The 23,579-nt window shown below is 35.6% G+C and overlaps 1 protein-coding gene across 1 annotated transcript in view; it reads right to left on the bottom strand.

The window, feature by feature from the left end:
- LOC113227497 (multiple C2 and transmembrane domain-containing protein) overlaps nt 1-23,579 on the bottom strand; it is a 247,913-nt gene continuing 224,334 nt past the window's right edge. The window contains exons 8-19 of the mRNA XM_026460437.1: nt 17,624-17,775; nt 16,850-17,008; nt 16,386-16,572; nt 15,817-16,013; nt 15,400-15,613; nt 10,292-10,437; nt 9,776-9,921; nt 6,824-6,900; nt 5,827-5,933; nt 3,492-3,601; nt 2,246-2,343; nt 1-1,501 (exon numbers count right to left, since the gene is read on the bottom strand). Coding sequence (XP_026316222.1) covers nt 1,424-1,501; nt 2,246-2,343; nt 3,492-3,601; nt 5,827-5,933; nt 6,824-6,900; nt 9,776-9,921; nt 10,292-10,437; nt 15,400-15,613; nt 15,817-16,013; nt 16,386-16,572; nt 16,850-17,008; nt 17,624-17,775 — 1,671 coding nt within the window. The 3' untranslated portion in view covers nt 1-1,423. The remainder of the gene's footprint in view (nt 1,502-2,245; nt 2,344-3,491; nt 3,602-5,826; nt 5,934-6,823; nt 6,901-9,775; nt 9,922-10,291; nt 10,438-15,399; nt 15,614-15,816; nt 16,014-16,385; nt 16,573-16,849; nt 17,009-17,623; nt 17,776-23,579) is intronic.

Genomic DNA, 23,579 nt, shown 5'->3' on the forward strand with positions numbered 1-23,579 from the left:
AAATTCCTATCTACGTATACAATAAATTTATTGGATTTTTTACAATTGGGTATTAAATGCAATGTTTTAAGATCTTTCATAGTTTTTTTTTGACATACCGCTACATCTCGTTTTATGACCACAGCTTCCTTAGCAGTGGCGTAGCGTCGATTTGTGCCGCCCGGGGCCAATTTTAAATTTTCTGCGCCCTCTTAGTATTTTCACGATTACACAAATAGTTCGTTCGGGCAGGTTTGACTCGATTGTGTTTTTATGTTCACCTGCCGTCGCTACTTTTATGTTGTTCAAGATATCATTTCCTCAAACAGTGGAACTTATTTTCTAATTTTAAGTAAAAAACAACTTTAACGCCCGGGGCAACAGCCCCGTCTGCACCCCACACGCTGCGCCACTGCTGCTTAGATTAAAATATTTCTAGCATTTCTAGCTAAGTAAGTGTACTAAGAATAAAATGGAAGAGGAGAGTTAATTAACATAGCCCAAAATCTGAGCACTTTTTCGCCTATACCTAATTTTTTACGCAAGCTTTCCGTATCAATTTCATAATTCTTTACAGATCTTTCAAAATCACAGATTTTATAACACACCATTGTTACATTATTTGAAACGTTTACAGAAACAGTTTGCGTAAGTATCAATCATGCACTCATAATTTTTATTAGTTTCCAAAATAAATGCTTCTTTTGTTAACATAAACTGAGGTTCTATAAGTGACAAAAAAATATCTTCAAGAAATCACGATTTTTGTTTCTGGATTATCAATATCATTTTGTAATTGGTTCTAACATAGGTATATACACAGGAAAAAAAACTTTATTTTTCTCAAAAACATTACTTCTGTGGTGGGGATAACGACAAATTGAAATTTAAGTTGGTACCCATAAACACAAAAATTTTTCGGTAATTTAAAACAAAAAGGGAACATTACATTTCAAATCAATGATATATTTCAACCAAAATTCTACATACTGATGATAAAGAACCAAGAGATATGTAGAATTACGAGATTATCTAAATTCCATTATACAGCTATGTAAATAGGCAGCTACGTAAATACCACTGTGACAGCTGCGAAAGCAGATTTTCAGAGATATAACTACTTTTTTCTACATGTTGCTGATCAATTAAACAGAAATCAATATTGTCAAACCAGAAACAGAAACTTTAACTTCAGCTTTATACATGGACGACTTTAGTTTTACTTAATATTATATTATCACGATTTTACTAGATAAGTAGTTATGTATTTGTATTTTTATTTTTACATTTATAAAAGCCGTTTGGTATTTTACCTTTACGAATGTCAAACAACATGGCCGAATTTTCAGTTTGTGATTTATTTATTATTCAAAAATAGCTTGGATTTTAAGCTTCTCTTGTAGTAACTGGATACCCGTTGTTTGATGGAAGGTTTAGTGAATTGTTACGAGGGTTTGTGCTTCTTTCTTACGTCTCGACGGTGTTCCGTCGAGGAATGAGGTTTTAGTTCCCTGCAGTCCAACTGTGGAGGAAATTTTTTTATCAATACTTTTGAGTAGGAGTTAAATAAATAAAATTATAGAAAAAAGAAATAATAGTAGGATACTTAGTAAACTAAGGCTTAGATATTTAAAACTAACTTTGACCTCGACTAAGCAAATATGATGAGTTAAGGAAGTTTTCGTATTTACAAAGCTAGCTTGCTTAGATTTAAGCAAGAAATTACGAAGTGAACTCGATAATTCCTTAAACTTAGGCAAAATTGTTTTGTAAATACGAAAATCTCCTTCGTAGAAGACAAGCGTTCTCCCTACAATTTTTGGCCATAAAATAAATAAAATTTATCTAAAGTCAACAAAGGTTGAGTACCTAGTATCTGGGCATTGCACGGACAACGGCACATCAGACTACACATTTTTGTTCGCAAAACGCCTCCAGTGTAACGGCACAAGATACGTCAATGTGTAGCTTGATGTGCTGGCGTGTGTACTACTAAATACTCAGCGCTCATTGAAAATCAGCGCCACAGTCGATTATGGCTGTGGCGTAAGCTGAATGAAGTCTTTTTGCATAGGCCACAAGCACACATACGACAGTACAAAATTTGTAGTCGTTATAATTTTGTTTTTTGCGTTTTGTCTGATTTGTCTTATTTTGTTGTTTTTTTTTATTGTATTCTTTATTTTGTTTATTAATTCTTTTTTTTTGTATCTATGTGTTGTGGCGTTGCAATAAACGTCTATTCTAAATAATAAAATTTATATACCAGAGTCTCGTCGTCAGGTACCCGTGACAACAAATCCATTACCTCATTGTTTGGTATCGTATGAGGTCGCAATATTTTCCTTGTAAATTTGTTTATGCCTGAAAGTTTAAAATTCATTATAGTGTTGCCCGTACGACAGGATATCTTCGAATACATAAACAAAACAAAAATTATAAACACTCAGTATTTTCGTTTTGAAAGAATTCAAAAAAGGAATGTGTATGTTACACGACTACTCCGACATTTGTGAACCGATTTCGTGGATTCTTTTTTGTTGGAAAGAGGGTATCTCGGTTGTGGTCCCGGTGTAGTGGTGTTTTTTTGACGGAACAAGTCATGGGCCTGACGATAAGCGACACACCTGTCCATAACAGTTGCAGTGCCACTCAAAGCTTTAAAACGCAAAGATTGCAGGGATACTGCCACCGCGCCCGTCACTCTGAGACATAAGTTGACAAGTGTCATGTGCTTCAAAACCTGAACGCAATAATGCTTACTGTTTGGCGGCAGAAATAGCTAACGTAATTCAAATTTGAAGACAACATTCCAGACTGGCAAGTCGGGGATGGATCCGGTTTATTGGATTTCGCCTACTTTCCGTGAACCGATTTCAAAATCGGTAAATAGATGCAATTCCACAAAATTTTGAAATTAGTTTTATACAAAAAAGTAATATAATTTAAAAAAGTTAAATATATTGGTCACATAGAGTATATAACCAGAAATAGAGACGAAATAAGGGCCATATATTCCTAGTAACCCATTAGCGATACAGCTCTTATAAATATCAAATCCCGCTTGCACTCAAATATAGACACGCCAACTACTGACCTGTGTGTACGTCTCCGTATATTTCAAAAAATATTCTGTAGGTATTTATTGTAATAAAGGTAATATATCTAACAATGCCGTGCTGTTCTATTCGGTGGTGTGGGAAAAACAGCAAACATTTAATTACAAAACAAACGGAATCACATTTCATCGGTAATTAAATATTAAATACGTAATTTTGCAATTTTGGTCCATTATAGCCAAGCTCAAGTTAACTGGTCGATTTGAAGTGAAACAATTGACGACACCCATTGACGACACCCGTCAATTGTTTCGGACTCGGGCTGGCCAATCGGAGCGCAGTTGTCACAGTAACGATATGGCAGAATAGTTTTCAAACAAATGAAATGACATTTCGTCTCTATTTCTGGTTATATACTCGATGATTTGTTATAAAATTATAATGATTCCTTACCCCACGCCATGAGAAGATATCTAAGGGGAATAATATACAAAACAACCATGGCTCCAACTAACATAACGATTGCTATATAACTCAGATATGGCACAGTGAAATTCATTAAGCTGAAACAAAATAAAATTTATTACTTACGATAATTGCTACTTTAATACAAAATAAATAATTATAAGACAACATCACATACGTTTACGTTGCTCTGATTCTAAAGTAAGTAACTAAAGCATTTGTGTTGTGGAAATCAGGAACAAAGACCACTAACGAGCCAATAACCCCCTCTACACGGTCACTCTACCGCGCGTGATCAGGAGCGATTGCGCGGGGGAAGGCTGCACGCCCAATCGTGCGCGATTACCTGTTTCAAAATTTTTTAAGCTAACTTTCTTTGAAAGAATTTGAAGAGAAAGAGCGTCCGTGTACAGGCTAATAGCGCAGGATAGACCGCGCGAAACTGGCGCGCATTGAAGTGCGCGATTGCGCGCGCGACTGATGAGTGCAGTCGCGCGGTTTCTCCCTTTTCCTTCCAACGTCTTTACACGCGCGCTCAATCGCGCACGATTGCTGTATCACCCGCCTTGAGAGTGTCTGTGTAAAGCCTGCTATTCAGTGTTGTGTAACAAGCGCGTAACGGTCATTTCATAGATTTTTCAGAGTGTATGTTTCAGATTTTAACGACTGTTTTAAAATAATTACGTCCTGTTTTAAAATTATATTTTGGTTTTAATTATAAGTTTTACAATTAGATTTTAAAACATAAACATACTTCCCAGAAAAATCTACGAAATGTCGCTTACTACGACGCCCTTTCTACAAAACACCGACGATATAGTTAGTAAAATATTAATATATTAAAATAAATATAATATAAATATTAATAGCAGTAAAAGTTTTTTCTATATTACCCCGGCCGGGGATCGAACCCAGGACTTTAGAGATGGCGACACCATGAAAACCGGCGTGCAAGCCACTCGACCACGGAAGTTGTCGAGTATAAAAACAATCGACAAATATATTTCAGTAAGACAATAAGTAGAGTGATGGTGCCAATTTATCGACATTTTAAGGGAACACTGTCTTTTAATATACATATTATTTTTTTGTTTTTAAACACATATTACTAGTGATTAGTTTACTTGACAGATATAATTCTCAAGAAAGATTATGATGTAGTATGTTTAATAAAAAAGCTGTTATAATTACTACAAAAAAAAATTAAACTAGAATTTCTCAAAATCTCCAGTAATCGACACTCACCAAAAATGAACACACGTAAATACGGTTTAAATAACAAACGTGCTACTACGACAGAAAATTTTGTTCTAAATCTTAATAGAAATCAATTTTAAAAAGACGTCGAACAGTGGTGCTTGTCGATCACTGACGCCACTACCTTACCTAGTTATGAACTCGTCTAAATAAAAAAAATTGCCGAAGAAGTTTACTCTTTGCTAGCTGGCAGGTTTAGTGATTAAGTCATGGGGATTTGTGCTTCACTCTTACATCTCGATGATGCGTCGTCGAAGGACAAACTTTTTTTATGATAACAAGTTATGGGATGAAAAAGTCGTGCGCCAGGAGGTAACGACACGGAGTTTAGTTTCGGTAGAGCTACTTGTGAAAGCTTTGCTTTTTTATGTCATCAGGCGACTGGACGAACAAATCAAGCGCCTGGTTGTGACACAAAACAAAATATAAACTTTAATTTTTTTTTAAAGACTTCAAAAAAGGGCGAGGTTCTCAATTCGACTGGGTTTTTAAGTCATGTATTTGTTACGCGTTTACTCTGACGTTTCTGAACCGATTTCGATGATTCTTTTTTGTTGGAAAGAGGGTATCTTAGTAGTGGTCACATTCTTTTTTAATTTTTTTTTCTAATACCAAGTGACGGGACGAACAAGTCGTGGGCCTGGTGGTAAGCGACACGCCTATCCATGACAGTTGCAGTGCCACTCAGAGCTTTAAATTGCATAGGTCTCAGGGGCACTGACATTGCGCCCGTCACTTTGAGAGTTTAGTTGACAAGTCCCATGTGCCTGTTGTTTTACCAGCATCCACACTCTTCAAAATCGGAACGCAGTAATGCTCACATTACTGCTTTGCGGCAGAAATAGGTAAGGTACTTCTCTGAACTAACTCTTTCACAAGGCTACTGCTAAAACTTGCCCAATTTGCTGTTTCAAAATTTAACTACTTAATAAGATATTTTACGTTACTCTAAAATTTAATTAATAATTCTTAGGGAACATCACTAATAACTGCCGTGGAATCATCCCTGAGGCATTTAAGTCTGACATTTTTGAACTCTTTATAACATAATTATTTGTATACGTACTTTTTTACAGCCTCTCCTAATGAGGCGACGTAACCAATAGCGTTTTGCACCGTCTGTGTCACTTCTTGTATCGCTTGTAGTCTTTCTTTTAGAGATTTCTTTTCCTCCTGTAATAAAAACAAAATGATTTTTGCAAATTTTTACTTTACATTTTTGACGTAATTGTCTAAATTCGTGTTAAAACTTCGTCTTTACAACAAAAATATCACCGATTTTGTCACCTTCTGGTAAAGGTACCAGAGAGGTAAAAACCGACCTTCTGTGTTAAAGAATTCAAAACGTTATGACTTGTATGTTATGTTGTATATTGCATTGGCCGTGTTTACTCGACTTGGCAAAGGCACTACCATCTACCATCATAGTTGACCTCCTCAAAGATCACACAATGATCGGTATAGCGCAACTTGCATCCAGCAGATTCCCGCCTCCAGTGGTGGGCTTGCAGTCATGACCGCTCTAGGCCCCAGGCCATGTAGTCAGTACCAGCATCCGTTCAGTAGCTTTTGAGTTATCGCGATCAGACAGACAGATAGACGTAGTGATGTAGTGATTACACATTACATTATATATGTGTAACATATCATATCATATATTAGTATGACATAAAATGTATAAAATATAGATTTAGGAAGATTATTGTTACAGTGCGGCCCGCCATAATGAGTGTGAAGTGTTTAGAATATTTAGGTACTTCTTTTTATTATTTTGAGTTAAACCTTGTTATCATCAGATACTTTTTTGTTGCCTACCGTGTTGGCTGCCCCTAAAATCTGGCCGCCCTAGGCCCTGGCCTACTGGGCCTTAGGGCAAATCTACCACTGGTCGCCCCCTACGGTCCACCTTGCGAGTGGTTTGTTCTGCTCATACTACGTAAGCAATCGTCACTCTAGACCTCTTTGGCCTTATCGGCTACTGGCACTACCATGCTCCTTTGTAATAAACATCGATGCTCAGTAATTACGTACAATTTAAATATTTCCTAATTAATTTTATTTACCTTGTCACCGTCGTCTTCTTCATCTTCTTCAGCTAATAAATCCTCATCATCCACTGGCAATAACAAAGCATTTCCTCCTAAAATGTTAGCAATAATAAATTTGAAAATTAAACCGGAAGATACATTCCTAACAAGTAAGTTCCACCCAAAATTACAAATTACAAATTTTTCCGCAACAAAATTTACAATTCAATTAACATTTATAGACACATATGCAGCTAATCATTCGCTCCACAAAACTTTGACATCTGTTAAGGTATTCAACGACGAGATTCCAAAAAAAATATAATAACTAAGGTACGTGAAGAGCAAATAGGTGGTTCATGTCAAATTTTATGTGAAAATTATGAAACTCAGCCCTAAAAACATTGTTTTCATATAAAATGGAATCACGTCGTCATATGCCTTGTATCAAACACAAAATTGTTTTAGTAGATATCTAATTATAATTCCTTAACACGTTCAGACCGGGATCAAAATGGCCATAATTTTTTGTCCTACAGGAAAGATTTTCATACGGCCACCGGTGGGATATCCCGTGCTATACACCAAAAATTTTGTCAGGCGGAGTTTTTAGTTTAGTTATACTTCTTTTAAACTTTTTTTTTACTTCATTGTTATTATTAATACAAAGATCAAACACAATGAAAAAATTCCTTCGATCTGACTGAACTCGAACCTGCGTCTGTGCCATATCAGGGCGACCGCTCTACCAATTGAGCTACCGATCGAGTCAGCAAGCCTTATGAATTTTTCTTTGCGTTGGTTATAGATTTTTAGTCGTCGCGTTTTTTTTACTTTCTTAACAATATTAAATATAATCTAATAAAAATGAGTTACACTTGGTTACACTGTGAAGATTTGACTATTGATTAGGGCGGGAACGTTAACTTCGGCGTTTTTCTCTAGACGGCTTACATTTCTTAGCGCGTTGGAGCACTGCATCCGAAACGTTTCGAATCCGAGACTATACAAAACCATAAAACTCAGACCCACTTCGGATGTAGCTTGTGCACTAGTTCCAATTTTTTTTTACATAACATCAAGTGACAGGAAGGACATGTCGTGAGCCTTATGGTAAATACACACAAGGGGCAATGCTACAGCGCCCGTCACTCTGAGACATAAATTGACAAGTCTCATGTGCCTGTAATTTCACCAGCAACCTTACCCTTCGAAAGCGGAACACAGTAATGTTGACATTACTGCTTGGCGGCAGAAATAGGGAAGGTGGCAGTACTTCTCTGGACAAACTCTTTCACAAGGAACTCTACTGTTACTAAATGGAACTGATACGAATCAGACGTAGTGCGCACACGCTGTTAGTATTATGAAAAATCAAGTGTGGCGTGACTAGAGTGCACCAAAGAAGCCTTCCCGCTAGACGTGCCATTCCTTTCCTGTAAGTCTAGAGCGCCCTAGGCAACAATCGGCGAATACCCTACGCCGAATGGCAAATCCTTTCACCACGACGGCAAGCATTGTAGTGTATTCCATCGATACGATAAGAAGAAGATCAGCGGTACAGTTGATGTCCTAAAATACCAGACGCTCTAACCGACCTTTTGGTTCTGAGAGCCTTCTTACGTATGCAACAGAAAAGTGTAAAACTTCTCGGTTGAAATTTGTATTTATGTCATTCACCAGTATGAATGTTACGGATCGCAGGTTTAAAGGTCAAGTTTGTTAAACATCTTCCTTAACACTGATCTACTCAGAACCAAATAGACGGTTACGGGGTCGGATATCATAAGGCATCGACTGTACACTCCGCCTGACGGGCCAGGTACCCACTGGTGCGGTGAGCACGCGCACTGCGATATGCGTGTTATACGAAGCTATCAAAATGTTAGTTTGTCGTATTTCTATACATTATGCAACATTATTTCATGCAAACGAATTTCATTCCACACACGGTCATCACATACGTACAACATTCATCGTCACTTACTACGAAATAAATTCCTAAGATACGCCTTTGGACTATGTTTGAATTTGCGAAGGGAACGCTTAAACCGAACTATAAATTGAAATTTAAAAAAGGCAATTAAGATATATAAAAATTAAATACACAGACTGAAATTAAACAGACAATGGATAGTATAAATTACGTGAACAAATGACTGCAATACTTCGAATTAATTTTACAGTAAAATTATTGTCTTTATTTGAAGGATACCTTATGAATAGACAACGAGGATGTAATAAGGGTTTGATCTTCTTATATCATTTTTTTTATAATATCAAGTGACGAGACGAATAAGTCGTGCACCTGATTGTAAGCGACACGCCTGTCCATAACAGTTGCAGTGCCACTCAGAGCTTTAAATCGCAAAGATCTGAGGGGCACTACCACTGTGCTCACCCTGAAACATAAGTTGAAAAGTCCCATGTGCCTGTAATTTCACCAGCACCCTTACCCTTCAAATCCGGAACGCAGTAATGCTAACATTACTGTTGGGCGGCAGAAATAGGTAAGGTGGCAGTACTTCCCTGGACGAACTCTTTCACAAGGAGCTCTATATTTAGTACTTAATCTTCTCCGATTTGTCACTTTTGTTAATTGGACACCTATCTGAGTCATTAACAACGTATCGCATGAAGGTGCTGTCTGCATTGGATATTTTTGTAACGTTTAAATTCACAACGTTATTGTGTTTTATAATTTCAATACCACTAATGATTTTGACAATGATAGTTAAACTAGTACTCTTAGTTATGAAAATCTGCCTGATGGCATCCTTTTTAGTAAGAGGAATATTTTCCCCGAAAATTTGAACGAATTTTCCCCCGAGACCGTCACTACAAGTCTAGTTAATTCAAACATAAGAAATTAACACCAATAAAATAAACTAAATATCTTTTATCTTAATTTTCTTTCGTGTTTTCTTACCAGGTGATACGGACTGTGAAGATTTTGATAATAGTTCCACGGAATAACAAAGTACTCACCAGTCAATCTATAGATGAGCCAATTTCTTCCAAATAAGATGAGAAATAGAAAAGGTAACATCCACATTTCATAATAGTAACAGAAGGCTAGCCACACCAGCAAGCCAGAGAATGAAAGTACTTTTGATTCCCATTCGAAACAGTCTCTAAAATACAAAAACAATTTACATAATTTAATATCAACGATTTTGGTTGGTGGAGTATAGTCCATTATATAACATTACGATTTTATTATCCGATCGAAGGCTATACTAATTGATATTTCTGCATGGAATACTTGCACTAGATATGAAAGATACAGAATGTCCACGTAGTGTAAATTGTACACTATACGTGTTGTCTATGTGGTTTTCTTTCCCTCCCTCTCATTATCTTGCATTTTGTCTAGTTTTTCCGACATGATCTTTCCTAATAAATCACTTCGTAAGTTATAATTGTTACGTACTATATCTAGTTACAAATTGGTTATTCTCTACTGTTAAGCTGCCTATGACGATTCGTAAATTACATACTTACTGTAAAACCTTTCCAATTTCAAACAACCACATGATGACGGCTTTCAGTCTCATCACATTTCGGATGAAGAGCTGTCTCTTAAATTTCGCCTCTTGGTGCATGTACTTTGGTTCCTTTGGATTTATCACTCTTATTGCCGCTTTCAGCTGAAAAGCAACATCAGTTCATTTGTAGATTGTGGTTTATTAACTTTTACACGCGTTGCATTACTTTTTTATCAAAAACTCCAAATTGCAAAAAATAAAAAATCGGAAAATATTAATACCTATTTTAAAAATATATACACAGACAGATCATTTGACTCAGAATATTGAAATATTTCCATTCAGATTAATATTGGGTCAAGGAAAAAGTACGTGGCGTTTTTTAATTAACTTATCAACACATTTTTCTTATACTGTAATTAAACTTTATTGAACTATATACATGCTGTTTTGATCGATCACCTTTTGTCATTTTTCTGGTAAAACAATTATGACATCAGTGTAAGACAGGGGTTCCCAAACTTATTTTGTCTACTGCCCAGTTTGAGAATAAATTATTTTTTAGCGCCCCCATTTTTTCACCTACTTAAAAACCACTATAACTTCAAATTAAATTAATTATTGTGAGCTATATTAGCGGAGATTAAACATTCATTCTAAACGAGACTTACTCTAACATGCAAGAGTGTACTTGAGACCTGAGCGCAGTACACAACGGCGCTCAGGTCTCAAGTTATCTCTTGCGGGCTACACCTGCCAATGAGAATGATTATTGAAAGGCAACTTTATAGTATTCAGACAGAGCATCTCTTATTCAAAATAAAACAAACATAATCGATTCTCTTATAAAAATTCTAATATAAAAACTAATGTGAAGGATGAATCTGATGCTGTTTAATAAGGTTGTCGATATCAGGTTCCAATTTACTCAAGAACAGCCGCAAGTCACCACGTTCAGTAACATGCAAACGATTTCTCTTTTTAGTAAGCAGCGTTGTCACAGCACTAAAACCACGTGCATACAAATATGACGATGGGAATGCTATCAAGAATCGTTGAACGATTGACCACAATCTAGGGTACAATTGCGGGATCGGTTTTTGTAGCCAAAATTCTTGGTAGCCATTTTTGAACTTGATTTTTATTTCCTCGTTCGTTGTCAATTCTATAAGTTCTTCTTCCAGCTGAGGTGATATTGCTGTGTTGACATTTGAAAATGGATCCAACACCCAGTCTGGTATTTCAAAATGTCCTGGTATCGTTCGATGAAGTCAATGTGGAGGTTTTCCAAATGTTGGCAGTAAGCAAACAAGTCGTCGTTACTGCAGGATACTGATAAATTCAGAAAATTGTGAAGTCTGCCCATATTTTTTTTATGTAGAAGCAGTTTGGCTGCGAAAGCAGCAACGACATTTTCTGTTTTAATTAAATGTAGTTCATCGCCTTGCAGTTGCAGATTCATATCGTTGAACAATTTATACAGGTCTGTCATGTAAGCTACATCATTCTTTGATATAATGAGCTTGTTGCGCAATTCTGTATCTTTAGTTTCCAAGAACTCTATCACAGAGTCAAACAGGTTGTAAAATTGAGTCAGACATTGCCTCTTGATAGCCAACGAACTTCAGTATGAAACAACAAACGGTTGAAACACAAAGCTGATGAAATAATCTATCATTCAAAGAGCTGTTACGGATTTTATTGACTGCTTTGATGACATGTTGCAGTGATTGAAATAGTCGTGCACTTAAATTTCTAGCAACCAAATGTTGTCTATGAATAACGCAATGTACAGCAAGGACATCTGGACATTTATTTTTTAAGTACGATATGAAGCCTTTGTGGCACCCTGTCATAGCCAGAAAGCCATTCGTAGCAACTGATATAATATTTTTCAAGGGTATTTCTTTCTCATCACAAAACTTTTACAATGTATTGAATATGGTTTCGCCTTTTGTATCGGTCTCTAAATTTCTAGCAAACAATAGTTCTTCACATATTTTCTCATCTTTAATATACCTCACGTAAGACAGCAACAATGCTTCATTAGTTGGTAAAGTGGACTCATCGAGCTGAATTGAGAATTGACTAGTCCTCAGATGATTGCACAATGATTCTTCAATGTTTTCAGCCATTTCATCAATTCGTCTTTGCACAAAATTATTACTCAAAGGAATTTTTCGGACAATATCTGCGGACGGTTTATGAAGCATAGTAGTTATTACTTCCTTTATTGCTGGAAAAATTAACTCTCTCTTCACCGATGCTGTGTGGTTTGCCTTTTTGAGCAATTAACAAAGAGATATTGTACGAAGCTCGAAGTCCGTCGTCACTTGCTTAGCAGCCGCCGAAAAGAGTTTTGCTACACTTGGCTGAGTATTATGCTTCTTCTCTAGGTCTTGAAAATAAGCTACATTCTTGTCTTTCTTATCTGGATGCATTTTATTCAAATGATCTTGCAGCCTTGAAGGCTTCATTGCTTCATTCGAAAATGTTTTTAGACATAGAAGGCACAAAGGCGACGATGGGTTTGTAGGATTTTCAATGAATCCGAATTTAATATATTCCGTACAATATTGCCGTCTCTTCTTTTTTACTTCCGACATTGTTTTGTTGCAGCACGCACCAACAGGAATAAGACAAAAATGCATAAACTCGTTTATCTCATTCGACGCTCAATCGTACTCAACAAGTATTCTATGAACCAGCCGATTGATACAGGAATGCACAAATCGGGTTATTTAACAAAAACTTGTTAAAACACGATTGCCCGCGGTCTATTATCTACGAAAATTATCTATCTAGAAATACTAATAACTATTAAAATGCGAAACACAAACAAACAAATAAAAAGGCAAAAGACACAGGTCTTTGTCTTTTGCCTTATTATTTGTTTGTTTGTGTCTACTTTCATTTCGAAACGGAGCGACCGATTGACATGACTTTTATTTTATTTATTCAATAAAACAGGACAGATAAATGAACTACACGGAGAGAAATATCGAACCGAGTGAGTTTGAGAAATCTCTTAATTAATATTGGTTGATGATCACAAGTTGTAGTCGAGAGTCGAGAGCTCAGTCGGTGTCTTAGGGTCGTATTCCAGAACTCTACTCAATACTCAAGTCAGGACTTGAGTAATGCAGTAGAGCACTGAAAATCGTACTCAAGTCCTCGCCATTAGGGTCGTATTTCCAGTGCTTGTCATACTCAAGTCTGCTCAAGTCACTTGAGCGTTGAGTAGAGTTTTGGAATACGACCCTAATACTCGTATTCGTAACGCTGGTCAACTCTAGCCGCTTTACTTCAATTGCGCACTTTAATCGTATCAGTTGTTGACAGTAGAGAATGGAAGCAATGGTCTGACCAGGTTGGAGAAGTTCATAATGCACGATTCTCATCCAGTGCCACCAAACACAAACCATTGCCTTGTGTGGTGTCAATCCGGGTTGTGTCACTGTTTGTGCAGCTTTTTCCAGGTTGGGGCAGATTTTTTTGCACATTATTGTTATGTGTCACCCACTTTTCATTGCCCGTTATCAATCTCTTCAAAAATGGCCCAGTTTCGTTTCGTTTCAGCAGCGATGCGCAGATGTTAATTCAGTCCATAAAATTTTTCACTGTTAATTCATGAGGTACCAAAATATCAAGATTCTTTTTGGTATCCAGCTTTATGCAAATGTTGTAAAACTTTTTTGGTTAATGTTTAGTTCTGCAGCGATGTCATATAATGAAATTCCGGTCTTCATAAATTGTTTGAGGAATTTCATCGACTTTTTCAACAATTGGTTGAAAAGAGCACGGCGCGTCGTTAGCACTCAAATGTGCAGAACAAAAACGAGCAAACCGTTTACGAGCTACTGGTTTTGATAAAGCATAGTCGCCATAAACACCGCAACTTTTTTCACAAATCTGCGAAGCATTGCCGATTTGATCAAAGTAATATTTACAATATAGCGAATTTTTCTGAATATTAGCTCATTTTTAGAATTCTATTACTTTTGAGCTGAATTGACAAATGTCACTGTTATTGACTTGTAATAATCTACAGACATTAACTTTTTAAATGCTGTATAATATAGCTTGATAAGATCAGCATTAAGAAAGTTATACAATTCTAAAGTCAACTATTGGTAAAAACGCCACGAATTTTTTCCTTGACCTTAAAGGTTTTAAAGATATATATTTTTAACATCTTATATAACAACTTTTGTTTCTTGACGTTTTACAAAACGTAATAAATTTATCAAAAATAAACTTTCGAGTTTTTGTCGTCGTATCTGACACTTTCTAGATTTGTATTTGGTAGAATAAGTTCAAACGTGCAAGCGTCCTCCGCGACGACTCCGTTTACTTACGTTTTATTACCGTTTAGAGCGATCTATTTGAATCTATTTATTTTTGCATGAAAGTAAAATCTAATGAATTATTAAGTCACGGAACAATATTTGTTGTTTATGATGTTAGTAATATATTCTTGCAAGGTAGTTCGTTTTTAAAAATAACCCTGTATAATGTATATCGTCCATAAGGACATAATCTAAGATTGCAATTATTTTGTTCATGTGTGTTTGTCTATTACGAACATACGCCATCTTAATTATTAATACAAAGATTGAACACTCAGAAAAAATTCCTACGATCCGGTCGGAGTCGAACCGACGTCTTCTTGCATACCGTGCCAGACGCTATACCAACTAAGCCACGGAACAAACCAACGGACCTCACGAATTTTTCTATACAATGAATAGCGACATCTCTCGCCAGGACTGGTAGCTGTAAAGGTACTAACTGGGTGATAAATCTGCAATAGATTTCTCATAGATGGCGCTACGACTAAAAAGTCGTTGAAAGACCAAGTACAAAGACACGACACAAGTACATAGAAAAATTCGTGAGGTCCGTTGGTTCGTTCCGTGGCTTAGTTGGTATAGCGTCTGGCACGGTATGCAAGAAGACGTCGGTTCGAATCTGACCGGATCGAAGGAATTTTTTCTGAGTGTTCGATCTTTGTATTAATAATTATAACAAACTAGTGGAGTAATTTCACAAAAAATTATTGAATATCAATTCAATAAAAATTTAATTAATACGCCATCTTTTGAATCTATAATATTATCTTACCGGATTCCATATCACAGTCATTTCCAATTGTATCTGAGGAAAGTTTCCTTTCGCCCTAGCTCTCATCTTCTTATCCTTCAATGCGTACCATCGCTTTTCTCCGTTTCGTATATTTAATAACGGAATTGCAACTTTGCCTAAAAACTCGACTTTGTGATCGTGATCTTCATCGTAGACAGTTATGTCTAGGATTGAACTTATGTCTTTTACAGTACTGAAATAGGAATTATGTTTATTAGTTTATGTATGTACCTGCTTACTCAAATATTTAATATATAAACGAATTTTTACTCTTGGTTGGCCCATTGTCATCGATGTAAGCTGTATACGTATGGTACGTTGCTAAGTATTGTAGCAAAAATTTCTTGCAATTAAGACAGTCGTTAGAATTTAGAAACTGCTCATCAGTCGACTTACAAAGTAAAGATCTTCATCCAATTCGGTGTCAAAGTTTTATACTCCGTATGCGTTTGTAACCTTGCATTTCCTAATTCCAAAACACAGAACGGATCTGACTTTCCACCTAAATCTGCTGCGGCTAAACCTTTTGCTCCGTAGACTTTCACACATAGCCACCCCACTCCACTTGAGTTCTCGTTTAACCGATGCCACGCCTGAAATGTAAAAGATTTTAATAATAATAACGCACTAAGGACACCCTGTGTCGCGGGTGCCATGGACATACACATAGACAACCACCAATTACACCCAAACTCACGAGAGAAATAAATGTAGACCATACAAATACTTCTCCCGGCCCAAGAATCGAACCTGGGACCTCTACGAGGCAATCCGGCATGGTAACCGTTCGGCCACGATGGCAGTTAAGTTATTATCATTTAAGATCGTAAATATAAACGTTTGCAATGCTACTATCAATAACTGAATACTTCTAATCAATAACATACAATGTCTTAAATTTTATATGATAGGTATATTTGTGCTTTTAACCTTATGATACTAATTTAAATTATCATCGTACTTACGTATCTCCTTTCAATAATTTCCTTATCTTTAGGATTCTCTCTGTAACTGGTTAAATCTGTTATCGTTTCAGACTGCGTGGTTCCACTAATTGTAAGCAGTAGAAATATTTGCCCGTTCCCATCTTCTAAGTCAGCCCAAATATTGTGCGTTTTTTCCCTTGCTAATTTTGATAAATCTATAAGACATCTGAAATAATTTGGCTGTCATTATTTGTAAGAATTAAATTATTTTAATGCTGATGGTACAGCTTGAAGCTCGTCTCTCGCACATGCCATGTCCAGAAAATATGTAAATACAAATCGGAATTGTACAATTTAGCATCCACGCAATATAGTGAATAGAGCCTGAAAAGGAGAGTGTGCGCCTCCATACTAGAGTCATATTTTTTCACAATTTAATTTAGAGATGTTTTTATTTCGCTTCATCAAGATTATTGCCATTTTATATTAAATTATTTCCTTACCTTCCTAAAAAGTCATCTTTACTTTGTTTATCCTTATCCCAAACCGTGACTTCCAATATTTGTTCCTGGTCATCATATAAATGCAGATCAAACTGTTCCAGCCATGATGGATGAAGAGTTTTCCATACCACTTTGCTTTTGTATTTTTCATTGCCTAACCTGTAAAATTTTAAATAGGATTGTATAAATGTTTTTAAGGAACTTTAATTTTTATTATATATGAATGTTGATTCATAATTTAGACAGGTGACATGTTTCTGGATTGGATTTATGGGCATTAGTTTTTGTATAGCAATGTAAGTACTACAAAGTCAGCTAGTTTGTTTGTTGGTAGGGCATAACTCTAACATAACTAGTTGTAACGAGAAATTGATCATTTCTATATAAATGATGATCTTTTTTATGATACCTAGTGACGAACAAACTGTTAAATAGTGGTAAACGACACGCATACTATAACAATTGCACAGCAATGCCATTCCGAACTTTATATCACAAAAGATCTGAGGAACACTGCCACTGCACCCTTCACTCTAGACATAAAGTTGACAAGACCCTTATACCTATATATTCATCAGCATCCTTCCCCTTTAATACCGAAACGCAGTAATACTAATAACCACATTACTGTTTAGCGGCTGAAATAGCATAATGACAGTACTTCCTTGGAGGAATTCTTTCGCAAAGCGGTCTACCGCAACTAAAACTAATTACTGGATTTAAGAGGGTGACCATCTTTTATAAAAACAGCCAAATTGTAAAAGATAACTTTACCTAAATTTACAGTAAGGATCGCTAGATCGCGTGTCCAAATCCATAGCTTGCAGATTCTTCGCTTCGACCAACACAATTGTCACAACTGAACTCCAAATTTGTGCTTTGAGCTTCTTGTTTACATCACTTAGCCTCGTGTTCTTTAACAGATACTGCAAAGAATTAAACGTTTTTATAGAACATATTGGAAGCATTATACCTTTTTATGGTTATTTATAATAATTTCATATGGGACATATGTAGGTAAACGCACTTCGGTAACGTAGTGAACATAAATAAAAATATTACGTGTTATTTTCCCTATTATATGTAATAACACCATAATGATTGCCTTTTCGTAGATGTAATGTGATCACTTATTTAGGTATCTAATAATAAGTATATGTACAGTGATGTTGCACTAAAGCGTTGTTTTTTTATACTGTGGCAATAGAACAAGAACAATTTCCATAATGTAGTGGAATAAGGATCTACTTATTGTATCAATTCCATTATTCTCTGTCAGGCATAAAGTATTTCTCATTTAGATAAACATACGAACCATTAAGACACACGTCCATACACTGAATTACCTATACAAACTATAACTCTAATTTAAAGCCATAGTTTTGCATCTCACAAGGTTCAATTTGTCAATAGAATATTGAATTCAATACAATAGCTTACTTTTACTTATGTTTGCCATATACGCAAGTTGACGATGTTTAATTCAAGTTGACAAGTAACTTTACAATTGTTGTTTATTATAATATGTAAATAGTATACTCGCATACATAATCACATTGGAATAAACATCTATCGTTTATTTTTCATAAATATCGGAACTCTGTACAATATTCGCACACAACTAGCAATTAGGTATAAGTAGTAATTGTTAATAAAAAAAGAATTTAAAAGGGTGAAACAATAACACTGTACTCATGAATTCAAAGAACTTAGGTCAATTTGAACCAATAGAAATTACTTCACAGACAAATCAAGATGAACAGGTCGAGTAAAGAACTTCAAAACAGAAGTTAATATTTATGATAAAAAATCTCTACAAGTTTAGTTTCAACCTTCAAAACATAATTACGGTATTTAGTAGGTACTACTACGTTATTATTAAAAAGCGCAAAGACACCAATAATGTATTTCGACAATATGTTTTATACCCTATGAATTTTATCTCCTCCACTCTTGAGTCGTGGAAATCGATTACCAATCTTCTCAATGATCTCCGTACAAGTGTTGAATGTTTGTGTCGACATTGAAACGAGGTCTAATTGCTCAGCATGGGGCAAACTTTCTGATCGTGGTCGAAATTCTGAGTCAGGTCTGATAAAAGAAAAATAAGAAAAGTAAATAAATGAAGATTGAAATCAAGTGAAATGTACTCGTGTAAAATTAAGTAATTTTAAATTTATAAAAGAAAATTTCGGAACTGATAAAACAACGAAAAATAATTTCAATTCTGTTGGTCTTCTTAATAAAAGCTGTAAACCAATCAGGCAGTTAAAAATAATCAGACGATTTTAACTAATACATAATGAAAATGACAGCATAATTTACTATAATATTGAGGATTAGCAATCATTCACAACATTCAGTTCACAATGCGAATCAGATAACTACTGAACATTAAAACTCTCTAAATGTAGTTCTTAATTTGGCAATAACAATAAACATAAAAATAAACAAAATAATACCTTTCATCACTAGATAAGCATGTATCAGTAGAGCTCATGAAATCAGAACTATCATCCATAGCCAAATTGGACGCTGAGAAACTCCTTCTACTGTAAAGCGCCCCATGTTTCTCTACCTTTATGAAATCTTTGCAAACTACTTTGGGATCTTCTTTTACGATATCCTTAATCGATTCAGCCTCGTCAATAGTTACAGAAGGTACATTATTGTAAGTTACACATTTCTCGAAAACAACATCGGAGCCTATGGTCATGTTTTTATCTTGATCTGATCCTGTGGATAAACTGTCTTGGTCTTCAAGAGAGCTTTTGTCTTCAGATAGATGAGATACAAATCTTGATATCGATTTATTCGATTGTTCAATTTTGATCTGCACTTGATCTTGGAAGTCTTCCATACGGTCTTGTATTTTCTCTTGTATTTTCACTAAGCGTTGCTTTAAACGTTCCATCTTCTTTTCTTTTTCCGTCATTTTTGTGTTTTTCACTTTATATTTTGTACGCACTTTTATAAATTATTGTCTGTTTTTAGTTAGGTACTGTTTTTTAGCTTATCTGCTCTTTCGACATCGTATTGACCTTAAAAGGTCGGTACTTAATATAAACATCGGCACTAAAGTCGTACATTATAATGTTGGCAAGGAAGTACGTTATGCATTTTAAACTCTATCCTTATCTCGAAAAATATGTCATTACGTTGTAACAATTTCTCTCTTACACACAAATACTAGTCACGCATTTCGTTTCGTTTTTTCATTACACTATATTAATTAAACAATATTCCATTATGTTATATAAAATTCTTAGGCTTTCGTGACTGCTATACATTTGAAGTAAAAGTATTTTTCGGATCTAATTAATTTGGTAAAAATTGATGTAAAAAATATTTTTTTAAAAACGTATGTGGCGTAAATTGGATTGTTCTTTGGTAAATTAAAAATAGGTACTTAAATTGATAACTTTTTTAATTGTATTTCAGAATGGTGTGGTTGGCATTAACAGACATAACTGTTTGATGACTTTATCCTCTTAATTAACCGCGACTATGGAACCTGTAAGGGACCCGATATCAAACTTTTATGTTATACCAAAAAGTGTCATTAAAAACATAACATTGAAGGTATAATTATATTTATTGACGTTCAGATTTTAAAAAATCATCTTTTTTATTACACCAAATGACGGGACGAATAAGTCACGCGCCTGGTTTTAAATGACACGCCTGTTCATAGCAGTTGCACTGCCACTTCGCCCGTCATCCTGAGACATAAGTTCACAAGTCCCATGGGCCTGTAATTTCACCAGCACGTTTACTTATCCTTCAAAACCGGAACGCAAAAATGCTCACATTACTGCCTGGCAGCAAAGAAAGGTAAGGTGGCAGTACTTCCCAGGACGAACTCTTAATAAGAAGCTCTACTGCTACTAAAATTTCATAATTATCTAATAAGGAATAGATTAAGGACATAGATTTTATAATTTTAATCGTTTTTGCTCAGGTATGTGTTTTCATATAGCTCGATAACTATGGTAGAATATCAGAGAAGGTTATGTATCCCATAATCCTCTGTAGCTGTATCGTTTGATTATTACACTTTTAATTGTTATTAATACTTACAATCTCAAATGGCTTTGGTTGAAAAGTTTTCGGTGTGAAAACACGATTCCTAAAAATTTTCATGATAGAAAAAACACAAGCTTATATCGAAATTTTACAAGAAAACCGCTGTGTTCAATAGGTACTTTGCATATACCAATTATTTTTTTATATCAACTGAACTAAATAGAACACGTATAATTGTTTAAATGGTTTTAAGTGTCCTGCCGCTCGGCACAATCAAAATGAACCATTTAAGTACTAGTCAGTACGAGAAAATTTTGAATTCCAGCTGAGGTAAGACTGGAAGGTGAGACTCTTAATTTGTATTTTCTATTTTTATTATTGGTCAAGCTGGTGCCCGCAACTTCGTCTGCGTAGAATAAATACTTCGAGTAGCCTACGTGTACTGTACGTGAGGCGCACTATAAGTTTCCGGAATGAATAAGAAAAAATTACTATAAATGGTCAGAAATGAATTTATTGTTTCTCAAAATATTCTCCGTTAGCGTTAATGCACTTTATCATACGAATGAACCAATTTTGAAAACATTTATGCCACTCCTCCGTGACAATCTCTGAAACATATTTTTCATACTCTTCGACAGCCTCTTCAGGTGATAAAAATCGTTATTTTTACGGAGTTTGCAAATAACTTCCGGCAAACAATTGGTCGTGTACCAATTACTATTCATGGTACAACGATTCTCCAAAACAACAGTAGCCACGTGTCCAGTTTTATTAAAAAAAGAAGCAATCACCCGCTTAGAGGCACTTTGCACGCGCGCCACTTAGGTTGGTTTCGGCTCATCTCGAAAGGCCCATACACTCGATTGCTGCTTTGTTTTGGGATCGTAACTATAAATCCATGTTTTGTCACCTGTTACTATGTCCCACACCAAATTTGACGCCCCTTCGTTGAATCTGGTAAGCATGGCGTTGCACCAAGTGACGCGATCCGTTTTTAGAGCCTTAGTCAAATTGTATGGGATCCACCGAGAGCACAGCTTTTTCACACTCAAATGTTTGTAGTGTTGATTATATTTGACTCATGTTTATGCCTAAAGATGCCCGAATCTCATGGTATGTCACATGTCTGTCTGTTTTGATCATACGGCGTACAGGATCGATGGTTTTGTTGTTCACAGCAGTGGACGGGCGACCATCAGAAATTCGTCACTGAGATTCACACGACCGCGTTTGAATTCTGCAAACCAGCTATAAATAGTCGTCTTGCATGGTGCTTCATCGCCAAAAGCAGTTTGAAGCCGAGTGAAGCTCCGCTGAGCTGATAAATTACACTTAAAATCGTAGAAAATTATCCTACGAAAATTTTCACGAGTACATCCATGGTGATGTAGACAACCAATTTCTAAAATGACACCACATTGTAAAAACAAGTGACAGTCAGATGAAACAAACTGTATTCTACAGCCAAAGAGTTCCATTTCCAAATGTTGTAATTACTTTTTAAATATTGTTTACGTTAGTGGCCAGTTCCGGAAACTTACAGTGCGCCCTGTGTACTATACGAATTTTCATAGTTTTATTGGTTCTCCTTACAACCTTTAATCTCTTATTAAGGGGTGACCTTTTAAAATTAGTCTATGTCCCTCTCCTAAGTGCCAACTATTTCTATGCCAAGATTCATCAAAATTGGTTCAGCGGTTTAGGCGTAAAAACGTAACATACATAATTATTTCGCATTTAGAATATTAGCTTATATGCAAAAAATAAGAATGTGAATGAATAACTAAATCAAGCAACAATTTTTAGTTTAACTTTTCAATCCATGCCACATTTCTAAGAATACCAATCTGTTTCAATTCAGTTTTTTTTTGTAAATACGCAGAAATAAGGAAAAGTGTTTCACTTTGTTCCGAAAAATATAAAATGTACTGTTTTCAGTGAAGAAAAAGTATAAATTTTGGTTTGCGTGATTTCCCAGTAAATATCTAATTGGAAACGAACCATGTAATCGGTTTACTACGGCTCTAATAACGAGAATCAAAACCATCAATTTGCACTTGTTTAAGCGTAACGTTCAAATGCATAAACAGAAGTATATTCGGTCGAAGTGTGGTTATTTTTGGACTTAGAACAACATGATATAAATAAGCGCTTGATGTGGGCAAGTACCTACTCGGCTATTGCGATAAGATATACATGGTAAAAACTGTTTGAATATGGAACATTTTGGGACATAATTTCGGTTTAATACCGCTAGATGGCATTGACCATTTGTATAATTTTCCCTAAATCGCAATGTTATAGGTACGCAATTTTCCCGTTGGCCTACTTATAGGAACGCACGTAGATGTGACACCACTTTTTGTAGTAGGTAATGTCCTACTAGTAGTAATTATATAGCCCTAATAACTCGCTACGCTGGGCTCGCTTCGAGGTTCAATCTTCGGTTCCTTCGCTTGTTCAGGTTTTAACAGCAGCACTCGCGTCAAACTACAATTTCGCAGCCTTGCAAAACAAATAACTACTTTATTCGATAAAAGTCGTATACAATGGGCCCCTGAGTCGTATACAAAGGACCTTTTTGTTACATTCCATATCGACTAATTACCGACTAATTTCATTCGTAAAATCTTTAAACCTCTCTCCTGAAAAGTTGTGAATTTGAACACTGTCGAAAGTTTAACAAATAATTAGTAGAAAA

The sequence above is a fragment of the Hyposmocoma kahamanoa genome, unplaced genomic scaffold (genome assembly GCF_003589595.1).
Source record: "Hyposmocoma kahamanoa isolate Upper Pololo Valley unplaced genomic scaffold, ASM358959v1 210, whole genome shotgun sequence".
Lineage (NCBI taxonomy): Eukaryota > Metazoa > Arthropoda > Insecta > Lepidoptera > Cosmopterigidae > Hyposmocoma > Hyposmocoma kahamanoa.